This window comes from Nannospalax galili, unplaced genomic scaffold, assembly GCF_000622305.1.
Source record: "Nannospalax galili isolate Female #2095 unplaced genomic scaffold, S.galili_v1.0 scaffold290, whole genome shotgun sequence".
Taxonomy (NCBI): domain Eukaryota; kingdom Metazoa; phylum Chordata; class Mammalia; order Rodentia; family Spalacidae; genus Nannospalax; species Nannospalax galili.
In genome coordinates, this window is record NW_008331486.1 from 1908370 (window position 1) to 1928643 (window position 20274).

At 48.6% G+C, this 20274-nt stretch overlaps 1 protein-coding gene across 3 annotated transcripts in view; it reads left to right on the top strand.

Annotated features, from left to right (window-relative positions):
* Positions 1 to 11529, top strand: part of Lhx2 (LIM homeobox 2) — a 32514-nt gene extending 20985 nt beyond the window's left edge. Inside the window, exons 4-5 of one of the 3 annotated variants that reach the window (XM_008824534.2) lie at positions 227 to 432; positions 10639 to 11529. In XM_008824534.2, the coding sequence (XP_008822756.1) occupies positions 227 to 432; positions 10639 to 10926 (494 nt within the window). In that variant the 3' untranslated portion in view covers positions 10927 to 11529. The remainder of the gene's footprint in view (positions 1 to 226; positions 433 to 10638) is intronic. The other 2 variants (XM_008824526.1, XM_008824542.3) reach the window with 2 other exon arrangements.
* The last annotated feature ends 8745 nt before the right edge of the window (positions 11530 to 20274 follow it).

The window sequence follows — 20274 nt, forward strand, 5'->3', positions numbered from 1 at the left end:
CAGTATTTCCTAGCTCAGTGATCCTGGGCAGATCACATTCTCAGAGACCTTCATCTTCTCCATATCTAAAATGGGAATAATATCTCCCATTTCAGAGTCGTGTGTGCACACAGCCGGGTTCCCAGAGTAGTTGTTTTTGGCGTCGGGTGGTGAGGGTGTGGCCTTGGCATTGACAGGCCTGGCAGAGTCAGGAAATTCACCTGCCGCTTATGCGTCCCTTCCCCAGCGCTGAGCTGTAACGAGAACGACGCGGAGCACCTGGACCGCGACCAGCCCTATCCAAGCAGCCAAAAGACAAAGCGCATGCGCACCTCCTTCAAGCACCACCAGCTTCGGACCATGAAGTCTTATTTTGCCATTAACCACAACCCCGATGCCAAGGACTTGAAGCAGCTCGCGCAAAAGACCGGCCTCACCAAGCGGGTCCTCCAGGTCAGCTGGGCCGGGGTGGGGGCATCTGCAGCTACCAGGGCCTGAGGCAGAACCTCATTCCGACCAGGGCTTTGGAAGAACCATCTGGCCTGTCTTCCCTTCTCTTTTTCCACCTCTTTAGTCTGTCTTATAACTTAAACCTTTTCCCGACATTACATATTCCCTGTCTATTTTCACCCTCAATTTTTTCTCCGTGTGTGGTCCTTTGTCTCCATACTTGATTTCTTTTCTTTCTTTGAAACCACTTTTAGTTACCATTTCTTACTCAAGTGACTCTTCAACACGTTCATGTTTTAAGAGTTTCAATTATTTCACATGAATCCAGAGCCCTCGGGCTTTGTCCTCATCCAAGGGACTGCTGTTAGTGTCTTACCTGCTCTCTCCAGTTTCTCTCTTTCTTTTTGCCTCCATTTATCCTTCTCTTCATTGAATTTTCTTCTGGTAGCTGTCTAATTTATCTTCTGGCTTTTGGGGGGTTGCGGGGGGGGGGAGTCTGTATCCCAGACTTTCCAGGAAGCAAAGTTTGGTGATGGTGTGGTGTGCTTAGTAGCATGTCACAAAGGGGGGCTTGCTTAATGGGGTCTGCCCTTTGGGAATGGGAAGAAGCAGCTTAGTGCTTGTGAATGTGCTTTCTTGATAGATGGGATCCAAAACTTTCACCAAATTTCTATAACCCCGAAGGTCAAGGGCCCAGATTTGTGGGACAATTCTCAAATCTTCCACTTTTATTATTACTCATTTCAGGGTTATTGGCAAGCCACTTAAGCCTTTGAACCTCAGATTCCTCTATGTGAAATGCATACAAAAAGTCAGCCACAGCATAGGGTTACTGAGAGACACCACTAAGATGACATGTCAACCTCATTGCTGGCACTTTCCGTTGCATGGGTGCTAGTTAAGAGTAACAGTAAGTCAATTTGTCATCTGATTAACTCATAGGAACAATTCTTGTTGCTAGACCTCAGTTTCCCCATCATACAAGGCAGAATACTTTCCTTATATAGCAAGTTTAACTGGCATGTTCTTCAGGATGTGTGGTTACAGTGAGTGCTGTGCACATTTTTAGGTTAAAACAACAAAACTTGAGGGACAAATGACCCACGGTGAGGAGAGGTGCTGAGATTTGAATCCAGGCCTCTATGACCCACACCTTCATCCCCAGATCCTGGGAATTGAAAGCTTGGAGGTTATACAGAGGGAGTGTCAGTGACCAGAACCGGAGGACTGCATAGCCTAAGAAAGTTTCTATGACTGTCAGAAAACAAAACTAAAGGAAACCTTTGTGGGGTTGTGGTGGGCTGTGACACAGTGTGAGCGCAGATCTCTCGTTGGAGCCTAGAGTGCTGGAAGGTGGCTGGGCAGTTGCGGAGCATCCGCGGGGTTACTAGGCACTGGGCTCTGGGGACCTGGTGATGTAGCAAGGGAGACCAGTGCCGACCAATGGTACGCTGCTGCGCCTCTCTGGACCCGCCCCTTGCCCTCATAGCCGATGCAGTGACTCTTAATTCCATAGGCTGGGCTCTAGGCTGCAAGGTCTGGGGTCCAAGTTTCTGTGGTTCTTTCCTTCAGACTGCCTTCTTGGGCTACGGTTGGGGACCTTCCAAATCCCCGCTCCCTCCTCTAGTTCTGAGCTAGCCCGGATTGAGGACATAGGTCTCTGCCTTTTCTCTCGTTAACAGGATAGTCCCTTCCTCTCCCTTTCCAGCTGCCCTGTGGAATGCTAGGAAGTGGGACAGTGTTGGATGGAATCATAAGGTGGCAGGAAAACCTGGACTCAAAACGACCCCATGGTTCATTTCATTGGCTGTGTGTCTTGGACAAATCCGTTACCCTCTCTGAACCATTTGTCATTTGTAAAAAGGTCATCTTTAGTGCACATCCCTCTCCCAACTGTCTAGATTAAATGAATGCTCATCGTTCAGTCAGAATATAGAGCCAGGAGCCTGACTGCTGACCTTGGGAAGGCAAGAGATTTCCACACATCAAATTTCCAGTTTATTCTTTCACCGACTGAAATCTATTGGCTCCAGACTCTAGGACACAGAAACAGATGAACTGATCCTGACCCTGAAGAAATTCAGTTAGCTATAGAGACACCCACACAGCAGTTCATTTCCCTATAGTGCAATCACTTGGGGTGCTGGAGGAGCCCAAAGGAGAAACCAGGTGCTCTCTGTCAAGCATTAGGATCCCCTCCTGTCAGTAGCAGAGCTGGACCTAGGTCTTATCCAACCAATGGGCAGAGTGCCTTCTCCTCCAAGCCAACCCAGCACCGATGTTTCAGCATATGAGTATAGCTTGGGTCCTGTAAGCTGGGGGAGGGTCTTGCTCTGTCTTCCATCCAGAACTCTCCAACTCCTGTACAAATTCTTTCTGTTCCCTGCCAGTCTAACTGCTCATGATCATGTAGCAGTTTGCAAGGCATCTTTGTAGCCACACATCTACCTCGCCTTAATCTTTTCCTGTCTGTTTTACAGATGAGAAGCTTAAGCTCTAGCAAGATGAAGTGATTTGCTGTAGGTTACAGGATCCAGGCACTGAGCAGGATGGAGTTGCTCCCAGGTGTCGTTACTGTATGTGGCATCTGGGGACTTGGGTTGGGAGTGGTTCAGTGTGAGACAGCTGGTGCTGTAGCTTTGGAAGGTGGTGGACTGGACCAAATCCTCTCTGAGTTGCACTCAGTGTGGGTCACACGTTTCAGTTCTTCCTCTTGGAGCCTGATTCCTGTGAAGTGGGAGGAACGGATTCTACAAGGGAGAATTTTGCCATGAATGGAAGGCTCCAGCATGGTGCCTGCTGGGGTGTCCATTGCACAGTTCCTCACAAGAACAGGCTAGCCCCTGCTTGCAATCCCTGCACTTGGGAGAATGAGGCAGGAGGATCTTGAGTTTAAGACCAGACTGGGATACATTGCAAGAACAGGAGCTGAAGTAGTTTAGTGGTAGAGGGCTTAATTTGCATAAACACAGCCCTGGGTAGATCCCCAGCACAGCCAACAAATAAAACCTCTGTCTCTTTCTTTTTTTTAATGCTTTTATTATTTTTATTTTATGTGTATGAGTGTATGCTTGCATGTGTGTAAATGCATCCTTGTCATGCAATGCCCGTGGAGACTGGAAGAGAGCGTCAGATTTCCAGGAACTGGAGTTATGGACGCTGGGAATAGAACCTGGGTCCTCTGCAAGAGCAGCCAGTGCTCTTAACTGCTGAGGCATTTCTCCAGCCCCCGTTTCTTTTAAACTATTTATTTGTATTTTAAAATGTTTACTATTATTTTTAAATTATGTGTATGTGTGTGTGAGTGTGGGTATGTGTACATGAGTGCAGGTGCCTGAGGAGGCCAAAGGTATCGGATACCCCTGGAGCTGGGGTTAACAGGCAGTTGTAGAACTGCCCACTGTGGGAACTAGGAACCAAACTCAGGCCCTCTGCACAAACAGTATACACTCTTAACCACTGAGCCATCTTTGTAATCTCTATTTTTATTCTTCTTAATTGTGTGTTTGTGTGTGTCTCTCTCTGTGTGTGTCTCTGTGTGTATACTTGAGTATAGGTGCCTGTGGTGACCAGAGGCGTCCAATCCTCCTGGAGCTGGAGTTACAGGCAGTTTATGGATGCTGGGAATTGAACTTGGGTCCTCTGGGAGGACAGAAAGTGCTCTTAACAGCTGAGCCATCTCTCTATCCCCCAAAACCCTGCCTTTAAAATACAATAAAATGATTCCAGGATCAATTAAGCAGGTACTTCATATCAAATTACTGGTACAAGATCCTTGGGTGCTCCCTAAAGTTTCTTTGAACATGGTCATGGCCCTTCAGAGGAGTTGCATGGCAAGGGAGGTAGAAGTTAAGTTGGGTTCCCAGAGATAGACAATGTAGGATGTATATATGGGGTAGTGGTAGTCCTAGGCTCTTACTGAATCTATAGAGTGAGCCCCACCAACATGGTAAGCCTGGGGTGCAGCATCCCTGTTGGAATCTGGACCACACTGAAGTAACTTGAGTTTCCAGCTCACCTGTTCTACTCACATGCTTAGTGACATAAAAGCTCCAAAGTCTCGCTGGCCTCAGCTGTAAAGTGGAGATGGTAATGTTTATCTTAAGGGCTGGGATGTAACATAGTTGGTAGAGTGCTTACATAGTTGGTTTGATCCCCAGAACTGCATAAACTGTACATGGTGAAGCACGTCTATAATGCCAGCACTCAGGGGGTAGAGACAGGAGGATCAGAAGTTCAAGTGAATTTAAGACCAGCCAACAACAACAACAATAATAATACTTGCTAAGAGGTTGAAAAGAAGAAATGAGTTGACACGATCTGTAAAGTATATATGAGGGACCCAGTGCACCCCAACCCCATACAGCAGCTTTGCTCTGTGCACATTTTTTGTAGGTATTTAAACTTTTTGATTATGTTCATTTTATAGAGAACCTAGTACCCTTGCCTCATAGTAAGTGATAAATCCAGGAGTCAAATCCAGGATGGTCTTATCTCAGAGCTCTTTCCAGGACTGAGTCGTGCTAGGATTATGACTAGGATCCAGCTGTAGAATGCGGCAGTTAGAATGGCAGGTTGGGAGGAGCGAGTTCCCAACATTGTTTTGGTAGGAAAGCAGAGCAGGTAGCAAATCGTTCATCACATAAAAAATACTATTTGTGGCTGGATGTGGTGGCACTCAGGAGCCAAGAGGCAAGTGGATCTCTGTGAGATCAAGGGCAGTTTGGTCTACATAGTAAGTTCCAGGCCAGCTGGGGCTACAGGGAGATCCTGTCTCAAAAACTAAAAAAAAAAAATCCTAAAAAATTGCTATTTGTCACCAACAACAGCATGACAACCACAACCTGCATGCTCCATTGATGGGCAAGGTGATCAGTAGATACAGTGACCCCCGGACAGAGGTTTGTTGTGACATTAAGCCTTGCCAATGTGTGGAGACTTCCTAAGCACACACATGCCTCTTGTTCTTGGAACGTATGCAGATGTCCTGGACTTCCTCGTGTGTCTTTAGGTTGTGAGCCGCCTGACATGAGTACTGGGAACTGATCTTGGTTGGGGCCTCTGGAAGAGCAGCACGGACTCTAAAGTGCCGAACCATCTCTCCATAATAAAGATATCCTTTAAGTGATTCCAGGATCAGTTAAGTTTGGGAAGTGCTAAGGATCATTGATGGCTTTCTCTTGGAATGTGTTGGCATTTATACAGGCTCTGAGAAATCTTGAAACCTAGTTTTGTCTAATCTAACATTTCCCAAATTTTATTTGGTCACAGAACTCTTGTTTAGCTTTTTTGCTTGTTTTGTTTTGGTGCTGAGGATTGAATATCTAACTCTTGAAAACAAGTAACATTAGAAAAGTGCTAGGAAGAAGGTAAAAATAGACAAGCAGCGGGTAGGGAAGGCTTCCCTGAGGAGGCAGTAAGTTACTTCATCTCCATAAGCCTCTGGTTCCCATTTATTGTCATTTTCATAGATTGTCACGATGGATGTAAACATAGATTAGTAGAATTTCACAGATTAATTGCCTTGAATCTTTCATCTTATTTATTATGACCATGGTGATCCAAGCCAGGACCTTGCACACACTAGGCAAATGCCCTACCACTGAGCTATGGGTCTCATTTTTGGGAAAGAAAAAACCTCAGATCAGAGAGGTAGAGCGACTCTCTAAGGCCTCACAGCAAAGCAGCTATAGGCCCAAGGCTGCACCTGAGAGATCTTACATGCTAATCCAGTGCTCACTATTTTTGGTTCTTTGGAGAAAACTTTTTTTAAAGTTTACAAAATAATAGAGCCACCGAACAGACCGGTTAGACAAATAAGGATGGAATGCCTGTGTAAATGCACAGGCCCAGTATTTCAAGTTAATCATTCTGAAAGTAAGAACCGGACATGGGCAAGAATTGGGCTTGCTGGGATCCATGTCTCAGTTCTGCCTCCTCCTTGCTGTGCCTCAGTCCCCATACCTAAAAACTGGCAAAAATATTCAAGCCTACTTTACAGGATCGTTACAAGGGCTAGGTAAGCTAGCATGGGTAAGATACTTAGAGCTTTGCTTAGTTAGACACTGCCTGGCACTTAGAGAATGAGAACAGCCACTATGATTATCTTCTTCATGAGTTGCAATACCAGAGGCCATAATTTTTTGTTGTTCCCAAAGTGGTTTTGCTGTTGTTTCTGTCTTGTTGTTGTTGCTTTTGTTTTTACACAGATTCTGTAGCCCAGGAGGGCCTTGAATTCCATATGTAGCATAGGATGACCTTGAACTCCTGACCCTCCTGCCTCCACATCCTGAATTCTAGGATTCCAGTTAATATTGTGCTTGGGATCAAACCCAAGGTTTAGTGCATACCAGGCAAACACTGTGGATAGAACTACATCCCTAGCATTTTTGTTTTTCTTTTTTATTCTGTAGTTTAGGCTGGCTGGGCACTCAACTGGCCTCCCAGACTGGCCTCAAATTCATGGTAGTCCTCTTGCCTTAGCCTCTTGAGTGCTGATCACAGACATGAGCCACCATGAGGATGAGCAGGGTTTGATGGGAATGCTGTGTCTTGCTTCCCCTTGCTTATCTGGTCGACATTGAATACAGCCACTAATGTGCTAGGATAACCTAAAGCTTCATCTTTTAGCTGGTCTCAGTGTCCCATGAAGAGAGACTTGCTGGGGTCTAGTAGGTTGCCCACTGGTTGTTTGTTTGTTTATTTATTTATTTATTATTTATTTTTGTCTAGACTGGTTTCACTGTGTCATCCACTCTGGCCTGGAACTCGTGATCTTGCAAATCATGCTTTTGCCTCCCAAGTGCTGAGATTACAGGCAACCATCACACCTAGCTCTCCCCAGCTTTCTCGATGAAAGCATTCTGGGGAAGGAGGTTAGGGAGCAGAAAACAGTTACTCAACCAATTGGAGCCCAGACAAGGGGCACACCATGATGGCACATCTTCATTCCCTTGGGACTTATGGGATCCACTCTATGCCAGGCTGAGAGACTCTTGGCCTGATATTAGTTGTATCTTGATCCTATTCCTGAACTTGACCTTGTCCCAAACACACAACTTCAGAGCTGCTGAGAGCAGAGCAGAACTTGAGGCAGCTGACTAGCCAGGGCTTTGGGTTTAGGAAGATGGGTGGGTGGAACAGATCATCTCTGTGCCATTCACAGCTGCCCTGGGATCCCAACCTACCAGAACCCTAAGAAGCCACAGAGATTCTGTGATGTGTTCCAACCCTCTTTCTGTACAAGTAGGAAATGGAGGCGGGCACAGAGGAAAGGGACTAGCCCAAGTTCACTTGACTAGTCAGTGGCAGAGCCAGGAGCAATGCTATGTACAGTGCTCTTTCTGTGGCCCACGATTGCTTTATTCATTCATTCCTTCATTCACCTACTTGCTGACTTACCCGGGGTCACATGGTAGAGAGAGCCTGGACTTTTTATGGTAAACAGTTCTGACTCCAAGCAGCTTCACCCCGTGATTTTTAGTAAGCAGCTTCACCTCTTAGAGCTATAGATTTCAAGTCTTTAAAATAGAGTTAATAATAGAAGCCACAGGGCTGGAGAGATGGCTCAGTGGTTAAGAACACTGGTTGTTCTTTCAGAAGACCTGGGTTTGAATCCCAGCACCCACATGGCAGCTAACCACTGTCTGTAACTACAGTACCAGGGGATTCAACAGCCTCTTCTGACCTCTGAGGGGATTGCATGACATGGGTGCACTTACCTACATGCAGGCAATACACGCATACACATAAAATAATAATAATAAAATAATAGAAGCCATGTACCTGGCTTGTCATATGTTTAACCAGTGATGGTACATGTTACAGGGTGGCAGGATGCCTGCCTCACAGCACAAGTCACGTGCATACGAGCAATCACTGCTACCCATGTGATCAACGTTAAACGTATTAATCTTTGTAGGTCTCTGTCCTATCCCTGGAGTCATGACAATTCTTGGACAAGTCCCAGAATTCTTTGGGGAGGGGACTTTTTCAAATATCTAGGAGAGAGTTCTGGCAAAGCCCAACATAGACCGCAAGAGTATCCTAGTTTAGGTTGACTTCTTAGATTTCCATTGAGCAGGTTTCCGCTGCCTGGGATTCCATAAAGTCGAGAAGGCAGTTGTGGAAGGTGGTATCATTGTTTACACATGCACTGTTGGGGCAACGCCTGAGAAATAGCAAAGAGCCGGCAGCTAAGGACTTCTAGTACCCAGGAGGATGCGCAACCCAACCCCAGGACCCAGAGGGCTCTACTCCAGCTCCTGCCTGCAGCACACAGGCCAGCACAGTGGCCAGGGGTTGGCACCAAGCTCCAGCCTCCCTCATCACCAACCTGCATGTGATTGTAAAGAGGTCATGTCTTCTCTCTGGGGACCTCTGGGATCTGTCTTCCTCTCTCTTCACCCCCCAGCTGCTGCAGACCAGATGAATAGTTTCCTACCATATATTCTATGACTGGCAGGAAAGGACCTGCCAACCCCAAGATGAGCATACTGAAGGTGGTCTTAGAAGACCCCAGAAGGGCTGGTGAGCTTCCTTTGGGCAGAGAGGTAGAGAAATGTGCTTTTTCCTTGGGAAGAGCCAGTGTTCTGGAGAGCCAGCCTTGTTCACCACTTCACAGGGCCTGCATCTTCTTTTTTCCTGCCAGACTCTTGGCTGTGATGCTAATTGAGCCCAAATTGTGTCAGAACATCTGAAAGGGGGGTGGGCTTGAGGCCACAAGCTTCTTGCATCTATGGTGGTCCTAAGGGGAGGGTGGAGTCAGGAGTTGGACCATCCCACCCCTGCCTGGGACACTGAGAAGACAGGCAGATGCAGACACATCTGGAAACGTGCAACTGGACAGTCTGGAGTCTTCATAATCTCAGAGCCTTTTGTTTTATGGGGCGGCATCTGGCCCAGGGTTCCCTTATGAAGAAAGAAGTGAAGGGGCCCTGTTTTTTGGACTCCTTTCTTTTGGGAAGTATAACCCCTGATCCCCAACCATGGTCCACGTTTCCTCAGCTCCCCGGAAGCATTGCATGGCCTCTGGGTATAGCAGGGTTTCTGCCTGCAGTGATGTGGTCAGAGGGCTGGGGGAACTGCAGGTGAGTTTTGCACTCTTGTTTGCTGATGTGTACAGATGTGGGTGGGTGTGTATGTGAAGGTATGAGTATGGTGTACTCCAGAAAAAAAGAAAGCAAACCCATAATCTGTCTCTGGTTTTCTTGGCATGCTGTGCTCAGTTCTCACTGTGCTCTGGTCTGCTTTTTTTTGGAGATGGGGCCGGGGCAGGTTGGGAAGGGATCGGTTTATGGTTGCCCCTTTGGTCCTACTTTCATCACAGGGCAGCTGGTCTCACTCTGCTCACGTCTGCCTTGACGCTGGAACCCTAGTGGCCCAGCATACGATGTGGCTTCTCCAGTTGAGGACAGAGAGAAGGATCTGAGCCACGTTCTTCTTACTATTTCATTATTGGCTCATTCCTACATGATCTTTAAATCATTCTAGTATTTCCCCAGATGAACTGACAATGAAACACTGAGAGAGAGAGAGAGAGAGAGAGAGAGAGAGAGAGAGAGAGAGAGGAAAGAGAGGAAGGGAGGGAGAGAGAGAGGGAGGAAAGAAAGAAAAAGAAAGGTACTCATAAGAACTTGTGGGACATACTGCCTCATCTCCCAACCTTTCAACTGTTGTAGAAAATGGCCAAAATTTACTTGCTGTGAGTTTGCAATGAGAGATGCAGCAAGAGCCATGTATTTAATTAAAAAAAATTAGTGGGCACATTGAAGAAGTAAAAAGAAACTGGCAACATTAATTTTAATAGTATATGTGTTTAACATAATATGTACAAAATATTGTTTCAGCATGAAATTACTTTTTAAAAAGATTGCTTCTGAGATCTTTTCTCTCTGACTTGCTAAATTTTTAAACGTCTTGTGTGATGTCCTTTCCACACATTTCAAGGTCTGTCTCAGTACCACGGCACAGGCCTCAGCTCTGACACTTCACAGAAAGGGAAACCCAGTTGTAGCCTCGTAGGGGAAATGAAGTTTAATTTTATTTTTGCAAGGAAAAAAATATGACCACTTTCTAGACCTCTAGAGCTCTAGGCCAAAATTAGATTAATTTCCCACAAAACCAGAGAGCTTTCAATAGTCAACAAACTGCTGTTCTCCGGTTCCTACCCACCTTCCCCTAACCAGTCCTTCCTGTCACCCCACACAGGTCTGGTTTCAGAATGCCCGGGCCAAGTTCAGGCGCAACCTCTTACGGCAGGAAAACACGGGCGTGGACAAGGCTTCAGACGCAGCACTGCAGACAGGGACGCCGTCGGGGCCCGCCTCGGAGCTGTCCAATGCCTCACTCAGCCCCTCCAGCACGCCCACCACCCTCACAGACTTGACTAGCCCCACCCTGCCGACTGTGACGTCCGTCTTAACTTCTGTGCCTGGCAACCTGGAGGGCCACGAGCCCCATAGCCCCTCACAAACGACTCTTACCAACCTTTTCTAATGACTCGCCGCCCTCCTCTCCCCAAGCCCCCACGATTTCTTTAAAAAAGAAATTATCTTTAGTTGAATTCCAAGTGTATTTTAAAATAGAGGCTTTGAGCAACTAACTAACCACGTTTTAGGATCTCGTCTGGAAACAGAGGAAAGAAAAGAAATAATTGCGCGTCGGGCTAACGCAGCGGTGTGCACAAAGGAATTACTTGGAAGATCTATCTGCAACACAACATTTGTGTCCTTGTACAGTTTGTGGACTGAGCGAGGAAAAACAACAAATAATTTAAGTTGGCTGAGAGCTTCCGTATTTTCAAAGACTGCCACGTGCCTTAGGAATACTGTTTTTTCTCCATACTTTGGAAGACTTGTTTTTTTTCTCTCCCTCTTTTTCTCTCTGTATATTTATGACCAGAGCAAAAATGTAAAAAACAAAAAACAACAAAAAAATTTGTTACTTTGAATAGTCCTAAAAAAGAAAAAAAAAATAAGGAAAAAAAAAATCAAACCCCCTCCAACGGTCGCTTTGTTGTTTTAGAATTTTAAGGTGGAAGTCTGTTCGGATATCAGAATTTGTAAAATCTAACCAGTAATAAAACCACTTATCGAAAAGTCTTGGTGCTGTTGCTGTTTGGTGAGTTGGGACAGTTTTTCTGAAGCCTAGAAACCAATTTCAGGGTTTTCACCTACCTAGCAAATATTTGTGGGGTCCTTTCTCTATGTCAGGCTTTGGGCTGGTAACTTAGAGACATCTAGACCTTGAGACATCGAGACCTTGTACTCAGGAAGTTCACAGAAGAGACAGACAAGATATTATCTCAACACTGTGATAAGAGCTCAAGCAGATCTGTTAACATCCATCCATCCATCCATCCATCCATTAATCCATTCATTCATCCATCGACCTTTCAACTATCCATCCATCAATCTAGTCATTCATGCATGCCGTCATTAGTTCATTCTATTTAATGAGCACATCCTATAAATGCTGTAGATCAGAGGTCCTCACAGTTGTCTCCTGCCCCTGGTAGGGCTGAAAGTGTGCCGGATGTTGTGGGAGCTTCTTGGAAATGTGCGGCTTTTCCTTGGAGAAGTCTCCACTGTTACTTACTGGCAACCTAAGCCCCAGTTTTCCTAATGGCACAATTTTTTAAAAAGTCCCCCCGAGAGGACAAAAACCAAGTGAATTTGGGTTTCTTAGTAAAACTCCAGGGAATCTCAAAAATTCAGAGAAAGAATATCCCAAAAAATGGAGGTTTGGAACAAGGCTAGAATCGGGACCACTGAGCCCTGTAAACCGAGAGAAGCCATTCTGCCTCTTTGGGCCTCAGTTTCCTCAGATGTAAGATGATGAATGAGACCCTCATTTGGCAGTTGAGGGAGGGCAAAGTAAGGTATGTTCAAGACCCCAGCAGAGAGTGTGGCTAGGGTAAGCTCTCTACATTTATTGGATGCCAGGTGACAGGAGATTTTTCAGGTGGACGGCAGGAATGTGTGTATCCAGGTGAGATGCTGCCTATGATTGCAAATTGCCTCAAGCAGTCTAGATATTTCTGTCCCTCATTCCTTACTCTGGGCTCTCTGTGTGCCAACAGTCACCCACCACCAAACATGCCCTCAGTGGCCCACTGACTGGAAAACACTGAGGGTTGGGGAAGACTGCAGGTCTGGAGTCTCTCTCACCTCTTGCTGCTGTCATGGGGACAGCAGGAGAGAAGAGGGAGTGGGGTCAGGAATGGGCTGAGTCCTTGAAGTCTGGGTTGAATCACTTTGGAAATATTTTTAAAACCCAAATTCACACATGTCACTATTGCTGTTATTGCCATTTAATAGCTAACAAATAGGAGCCCAGTAAAGTTTTGGGAAACTTATATAGAAATGTAACATGCACACACCTGAACAAAACAGCTCGATTAATGTTTTCCACAGGAACACACCCATGTTGCTACCACCCAAGCCAAGATGTTACCACACCCAAGTGTCTCTCCCTGGTCCCTCCCTGGCCACCCTTTCCTGTCAGCTCCTATTCCTACTTCTCACATTTAGTTTTGATCAACATAGGCTGCTAAATGAATCTGGGAGACTCAGCAAGATTGATCTACTTGCTTGGGGTCCCAAGCTAGGCCACAGACCGCAGGCTTCAGCCTCAAACAGACATGTTTCCATGGTTACAACATGCAAGCAAGAAGAGAAAGGAATAAGGATCTCATCTTTTCTACCTGTGTAATGGGCAGGTGGATCCTACCCCATGGCCACATGAGAATGCCAACAGAGGGCCTGGCCCGTGGATGTCCACATTGACACAGTGGACACCCCCAGGGACACGTACCCTGGTGCATTCTCAGGAGATGCTGGGGAACAGCCCCACAGGCTAAGGTGTCCCCACCCAGATAGCACTTCACTGAAGACTCAGACCCGATGCTCCCAGACAGACATAAACAGGCCCAGACGCTCCCACATAGACACAGACAGACACCAGACCACCCCACACTGGGAGACCTGCACCCAGCCCCAGACGTGCATGCATATGAATACCAGCAGCACCAAGACGCCCCCGCATAGCCTGGCTGTACCCCTTGCTCAGGCCCGGGCAGAGCTGAGCCTGATCACTATCTCGTCTGTCAGCACTGCCACCCAGATGGAAAGGGCCGGGGAATGGTGCCCCAGGGTCCCCCGCCCCTCCACAGGAGCAGGTTTACAAGGCAGGCCTGCTATTGGGCCAAAGATGGGGACGCCAGAGTGAGGTGTGGGAGGCACTCTTCTCCCAAGATCCAGGATCAGAGAAAGAAGGCGGCTGACAGACATACAGGGACAGAAAGGGACAGTGACAGAGATACATGGTGGCAGAGAGAGACAGAGAGAGGGGGGGAGAGAGAGGGAGGGAGGGAGGGAGGGAGAGAGTGAGAGGAGAAACATATAGTAGGCAAAGAGAAAAGGCAGCCACGGTGAAGAAATGGGGTCGGAGTGACAGATGAAGAGACAGTGACAGAGACACGGGGATAGGGGGACAAAAAGAATGGGACAGAGGAGGTCAGACTCAGAGACAGAGGGAGACCCTGGAACAGGCTCAGAGGCTGAAGGAGGCCACACCCAGGGATGGAGTAGGAGACACAAGTCTCCTGAGGCCAAGAGACATGCAGAGAATGAGAAAGTGAAACTGAGGCCAGAGAGTTGGCAAGAGCCGGGAAGCGTAGGTGGCACTCAGGCCGCTACCTGATAGGAGAGAAGATGCCACTCTTACCCATGGTGGCAGCCTCCATACCTGCTGACCACATGCTTTGTGAATATGGGAGTCCTTCTTGTCCCGGCCAGGCCCAGCACAGGCATAGCACAGGCAGTCTGCAGGGGTCTACTCCCACCTACCAGTCCCTGTCTGGAGAATGGGGAGGTCGGGTGGGCAGATGTCAGAGAACTTCTGCAGTCTCCTCAGCCCTGAGTGACATGGACAAGGTACTAAGCCCCTCTGACCCTCAGTATTTTCATCTGTAAATGAGCCAAGGGATATTATTACTTGCTGAAAAAACATGCCTCCATTATTCTGGTGGTCAGCTAAGTCTGAGGGAGGTCGCAATGGAAATAGGATGATTTGATTGCAGAAGTTAGAAGAGGCTTGAAGGAGGAGATGATATTTGGATGAGCAAAAGGTGGCCTTACAGGCAGAGGAAAAGATAAATATAGTCAAAGGAATGCAGGCCCAGAGCAGAGTCAGCGAATGGTGGGGAAATCCCTTGACAGTGGTCCGCTCAGTGGTCAAGAGCTGTGGGAGGTTCTCTGACCGCTGGGGTGGTGAGAGAGTGAGGCCAGGAGGACTCTGGAAGCCAGGGCAGCAGCCAAAGAGATGATGGGGCTGAGTGCGGGTGGTCAGCTTCATACCCCACTCCTTCCTAGGCTGTCAACAGGCTTGTGCCTCCTGATTTCATGCTGGAGTCCCTGATGTGGCCTGTATGTGGAACTGGACATCCCCAGGCTCCATCAGCAGCTGAGGTCCCTATGGAAGGCCTCCCGACACTACCAGGATCCTGGGAACTGTAGCAGCAAGCAGACCCTCAAACCTTTCCCACCTCCCCATATGCCTTCTCTCCATGGCCCAGTGACTGGGGACCGGGACATGGAGATGACTTGGGGTGTCTTCTTTGGGCTCCTGGGTTCCTTGGGAAATGAATACAACAGCCAGTCACTGGCTTGCCGGAGGGAAGCTGCCATCCCTTTCACAGAGCAGGAAGCTGAGCAGACAAGCAGGTGACTCCTGAATAGCATCGAGTAGCTTGAGACACTGAGATGGTCACGGCAAAGGTGATTCCATTTCCCCATCATACCAAGCACCATGGTGGGGGCAACTGGGCAGTTCAGACCTCTTCTGGGGTCTTGCAGAAGTAGAGAGGGTACCAAGGTAGCAGGGGCTGGGTTTTCAGGAAATAAGAGAGCCACAGGAATATGCTTAGACAGGATGGAGAGAGGGACTTTTTGAGTTGGAAGATCAGGCAGTTGACCACAAAGTGCTTAAGGTGGCAGGGGTGAAGGAAGGATGCAGGGGCACCTCATAGACAGAAGGAAGCTGCCTGGGAGAGTTCAAGCTAGGACTGCTCCTGACAATCTCTCCTGCAGTTTTTCCAAATGCCGGATTGGGGCTGGGAATGCAGCTCAGTTGGTAGAGAGCTGACTTAGCACACACAGAGCCCTGGGTTCAATCCCCAGTACTGCATAAATGAGATGTAGTGATGCATGCACTCAGGAGATAAAGGCAGGAGGATCTGGAGTTCAAGGTCATCCTTGATACTTTGTAAGTTCAAGACCAGCCCTGACACTCTATCTCAAAGTAAACAAAGGAAACAACAACAACAATGAAACAAAACAACAACAAAAAAACCCCATAATGCCCAACTGGCTCTCCACCACTTCCTGTGGAGGAGCCTAACCTGGGGCATCTCACAGGACCTTTGCAGAGAGAAAATTCTCAGCACCTATAAAGTAGAGTGTGTCAAACCCCTAAGTCCTTGAGGCTCGGCTCCAATAGCTGCTCCCATTGAGTCAGTCTTAGAGATGCACCAGCTCCACCTGCTCCCCACTGCAGTGCTCAGGATGAGGGTGATGGTCTCCTGGGGACTCTGATAGGCAGGGTGAATTGAGGATCATTTCCTTTCATTCTAGAGATGAGCAGTAGAAGCTTGAAGGGAGAGGGGCCTTACCTCCTGACACCACACAGAGCTGAAAGACAATGATCCAGTGCCAGGTCCCGTGCTGTGTGCTAGAGACACCAGGGAATAAAATGATAGACCCTGCTTTCACAGAGCTCAGAATCTAGTGGAGGAGACAATCGTCAAACACCTCAAAAACACTGGACAATGTCTGTGCTGATGTCCATGCAGATTTGGAACCGCCAGAGCTTAAGTACAGGCCAGAGAAAGTCCAGCACTTTGGAGAAAGGACTCACTGACAAATTGGATAAGAGAGTGGAAATTAGCTCTGCAAGGGGGAGAAAGGCGGGCTAAAAAGAGCAACGGTGTGTGCAAAGGCCCTGAGGTCCAGAAAGTCCAAGGCACTGAGGGGTAGCCATGTGGCTGGAAGTCTCAGATCAAGAGTCACCTGGTGGGAAGCGAGATGGAAAACAGGGCAGCATTTGTGGGTCATTATTCCAAGAGCACAAGGATGCTGGTCAGGCTAGGAGTGGGTGGGGCAAGAGGTAATGTGATGGGGGCTCTTAGAGTAAGCCAGATTTTGGTGGAGGAAGAGAGCATGATCTAGCTGTGAGAGGAGGAAGGACTAGCAGGATCCTGCCTAGACAGAGGGATCATGGGATCCTCTACACTAAGAGAGAAGGCTTTGGAAAGAGCAGGAAGAAGATGCCTAAGGCTACAGACTTGAGGTTTCAGTGCCTTGAAGACACCAAATTGTGGTCCAGTCCCCTGTCTCCCAGTCAGATGTGGGAGACATGAAAGGCACCCCAGTGTACCATTGTCACTCTGAATGTACCATTGTCCTCCTGGGCAAGTTGGTGAAAGGCAGGCATTTGAGGCTCCATCATGTCATAGTCGGCCCCTGCCCACATCTCGGGTGCAGGACTTGGGGCCGGCAGTCTCTGGGCTTGAAGCCAGGCAGGTGCGGCCAGATTCTGAGGCTGCACACTGGGTGGGCTCTGCCCTGCGGTCCTGTTCCTCCCCTCCCCTCCCAAACTCCAGCCCAAATGCCCCCTCCTCTCTGGAAACTTCCCTGCTTAGCCTGTCTGCCTCAAAACACTGTGCTTGTTTCCCTGCTTAGCCCCCCATCTTCCTCAAAGCACAGTGCCTATTTATTTTTTCACACCCCGTTTTCTCTACCTTGAGCTGGTGAGTGTCCACCAGTTTTATATGGCCAGCAAAATGGTGGATACAGAGCTTTCTAGTAGGATGCTTCTTGCTGTGGAAAACTCAACTCCATGTTCTTCATCTTTACACCCAGCACAATGCCTGGCACATGGCAGGTCCTTAACACACAAATCCTAAAGTCCTGGAGACAGTAACTGATAGCATCAACATCTACTGTATTAGAGCCTAGACCTTACTACTTTGATGGCACTTGCTGCTGTGGGACTCTGGACCAATGATCTAACCTCTCTGGGTTTCTGGAATTTGTAATGGGTTTGTGTGACATCCAGGTACACCTACTTTATAGAGTTTGTGGCCCTTGAAGGGTGTGACTCCCGCAGCCACAGCATTCAGCAGAGAGCCTGGAACTTTGGCGCTGGCCCTGGAGCTGTGGCCGTTTGTTCGCCATCTTTCAGCTAATATGTCTTTACACATCTTTGTTCCATGGAAAGAGGGGAGGGAGGGGGAGCCCCACTGTGGGATGGTCTCGGGGGTTCTCAGATGCAGCCTGATGGGGGGGGATTTGGGGCGGTTCCGGGTAGAGGGGGTGGTTGCAAGCCTGGAGCTGTCCCTGGAGACCAGGTTCTGGGGACTGGGGAGGGGGCGGAAGCCGGAGCCGAGGTGGGATCCGGCAGGCTGAAGAGCACTGACATCCTGCGGGGGTGTCCGCCACCGGACCTAAGCAAGTCCCCGAGGGAGCCCGCACCGCGGGCGTCGGAGGTGGTACCTGGGGTCCGGTCCTGGAGCCTCGCAGTCGGGCGGAGCGCGCCCCCTGGCGGTGCACCGCGGCAGTGCCCCGAGTCTCCCAGGTCTCCTCCTGAACCTGGGATCTGAGCGTGAAAATCTTAAGGGAAGTCAGACAGACAGGAGATTCACTCTGGGCTCAGGATGCTGTCGGCAAAGCCAGGGTGACCATTCTGAGTGCCTGAGTGTGCCAGTTGCAATAGGTGGAGTAGAGAGGCTGAGACAGGGCGAATGCCAGGGTCCTCGACTGGCAAGCAGATCACCCATGTTGGCCTTTCCTTTAGATCCCTTCCTCAGGCCCCTGGGCAGGGATCCCTGGGCCCAAGGCCTAGGGACTCCCCAATAATGTGAGGGGTGAGGAGCTGCAGGTACAGGCCCTTACCTTTAGCCAGGTGCTCACTCTGCCCTCAGTGGCCTCCCTGCTCCCTGGGGGGAGTGGGAGTGATGGAGGGGAGAGCAAAAAACTGTGGGTGGCAGACTGTTTTGACTGTAACACTGTGTGAATGGGTGCAGGGCTGCCTGCATTTGTTGAGACTCATGTGTGACAGGGATGTGCCATGCGATAAAGGGTCTGACTGCTTACCTGTGTCCCAGCAATGTGTCCCTGAATGCTTGTGCTTATTAGTCTGTGAAGTCTTCAGTGGCCACACAGAGTGTTCGGATATATGTGGGTCTTGAGCACTATCATTTCATGAAATACAGGATCATGTTGAGACCAAGGAGTGGGTGAGTACCCTAATCACCACTTTCCACCAGGCAGAGGGATGGCTGATTCCTTTCCTACCCCTTATTCCAGACCCAGAGGACCAATGATCCCTTCCTCCCCTTTGCCCTGTATCCTCCCCCACCTTAGTCCAGCATGCCAGGCTTCCTTTGAGAGGAGACAGATCAAGGCCTAAAGCCAAGAAGGGCCAGCTCAAGGACACTTGGGCAGAAAGCATGGAGCAGGGTTCTGCCCAGCCTCCAGGCTCTAGCTTGAATTCTTTCCTCTCCCAGGAGGGCCCTGGGCACCCTCTGCCCAGCCCAGAGCGGGGGTGGGGGCAGGTTTCTGGGCTGGGCTGTTGGAGAGCAGGACACAAAAGGCCCAGTGTCTGCCCCACCTCCCCTCCTGGCCCTGCCCCTCTTGAGAAAACGAGGAACTGTCCAGTGCCAGGCTGGGCAGAGAGGCATGTGATGCTCCTGTTCACCAAGCAAACAGCCTAGGTACTCGACCCACCTGCTCACACCAGCCCATGGCTCACTCTTGACGGGTGGGATGAGGAAGCAAATCTCTGTTCAAATGTGGGGCTCTGGCGCCAGCTCTTAGCTGGCACCCACCCAGACCCAAAGCGCTTCGGCTTGCCCTGCTCCAAGGAAGGACTGATGAGCAATTAAGATCAGGGTGATACCAACACAGTGTATTAATAGGAACATGTTCATGGCTACTGTTTGCTGAGGCCTGACTGCGAGCCCTTGCTGAGTTTTTTACAGTTCCAGCTGTGAGGCCAGGAGACCCAATGGCTATGGCCTTGGGCAGCCAGCTTTCCAGCTGTGAGATGTTGGACAAGTTCCTTAACAACTCTCTGTCTCAACTTCCCAATCAGTAGAATGACATTTTATTTATAAGAAATATTCAAAACCCTTTGATGACACCGAATAAATGTATAATAAGCAGGAGCTCCTATTTTGGGGTCTCCTTGGTTCTTATGGCAACCTGGGTGGTAGGTTTTGTTAGCTCCACTTGACAGACAAGGAGACTGAGGCTGAGCCATTTGGCATAGTCCAAAATAAGTGACTATCAAAATTGGATTTAGATTCCAGCCTGATAGTGAAGCTTTGTCCCAGGCTATTTTCCCATCTCTAGCATTGATAGGACAACTTAAAAAATGTTTTATTATTTTTATTTTATGTGTATGAGTGTATTGCCTGCATGTATGTGAGTGCACCTGTGTCATGCAATGCCACAGAGGTCAGAAGAAGGCTTCAGATTCCCCTGGAATTGGAGTTAAGGACAGTTTGTAGCCGCCATGTGGGTGCTGGGAATCAAACCTGGGTCCTCTGCAAGAGCAGTCAGTGCTCTTAACCGTTGAGCCATCTCTCTAGCCTCCCAGTTTCTAACTTTTAGGACTAATCCTCAGAGAGTCCAGAAAGGGCTTCCATGGCAGTCATTTGTTTGAATCTGATCAGATCCTTATAAGGGTGTTTAACATTAGCTGTTGTGGGTAAATGTGGGGAATTGTGACCAGAGAGAGACAATGCCTCCCTCACCCAAGGTTGCACAGCAAGTAGCAAGG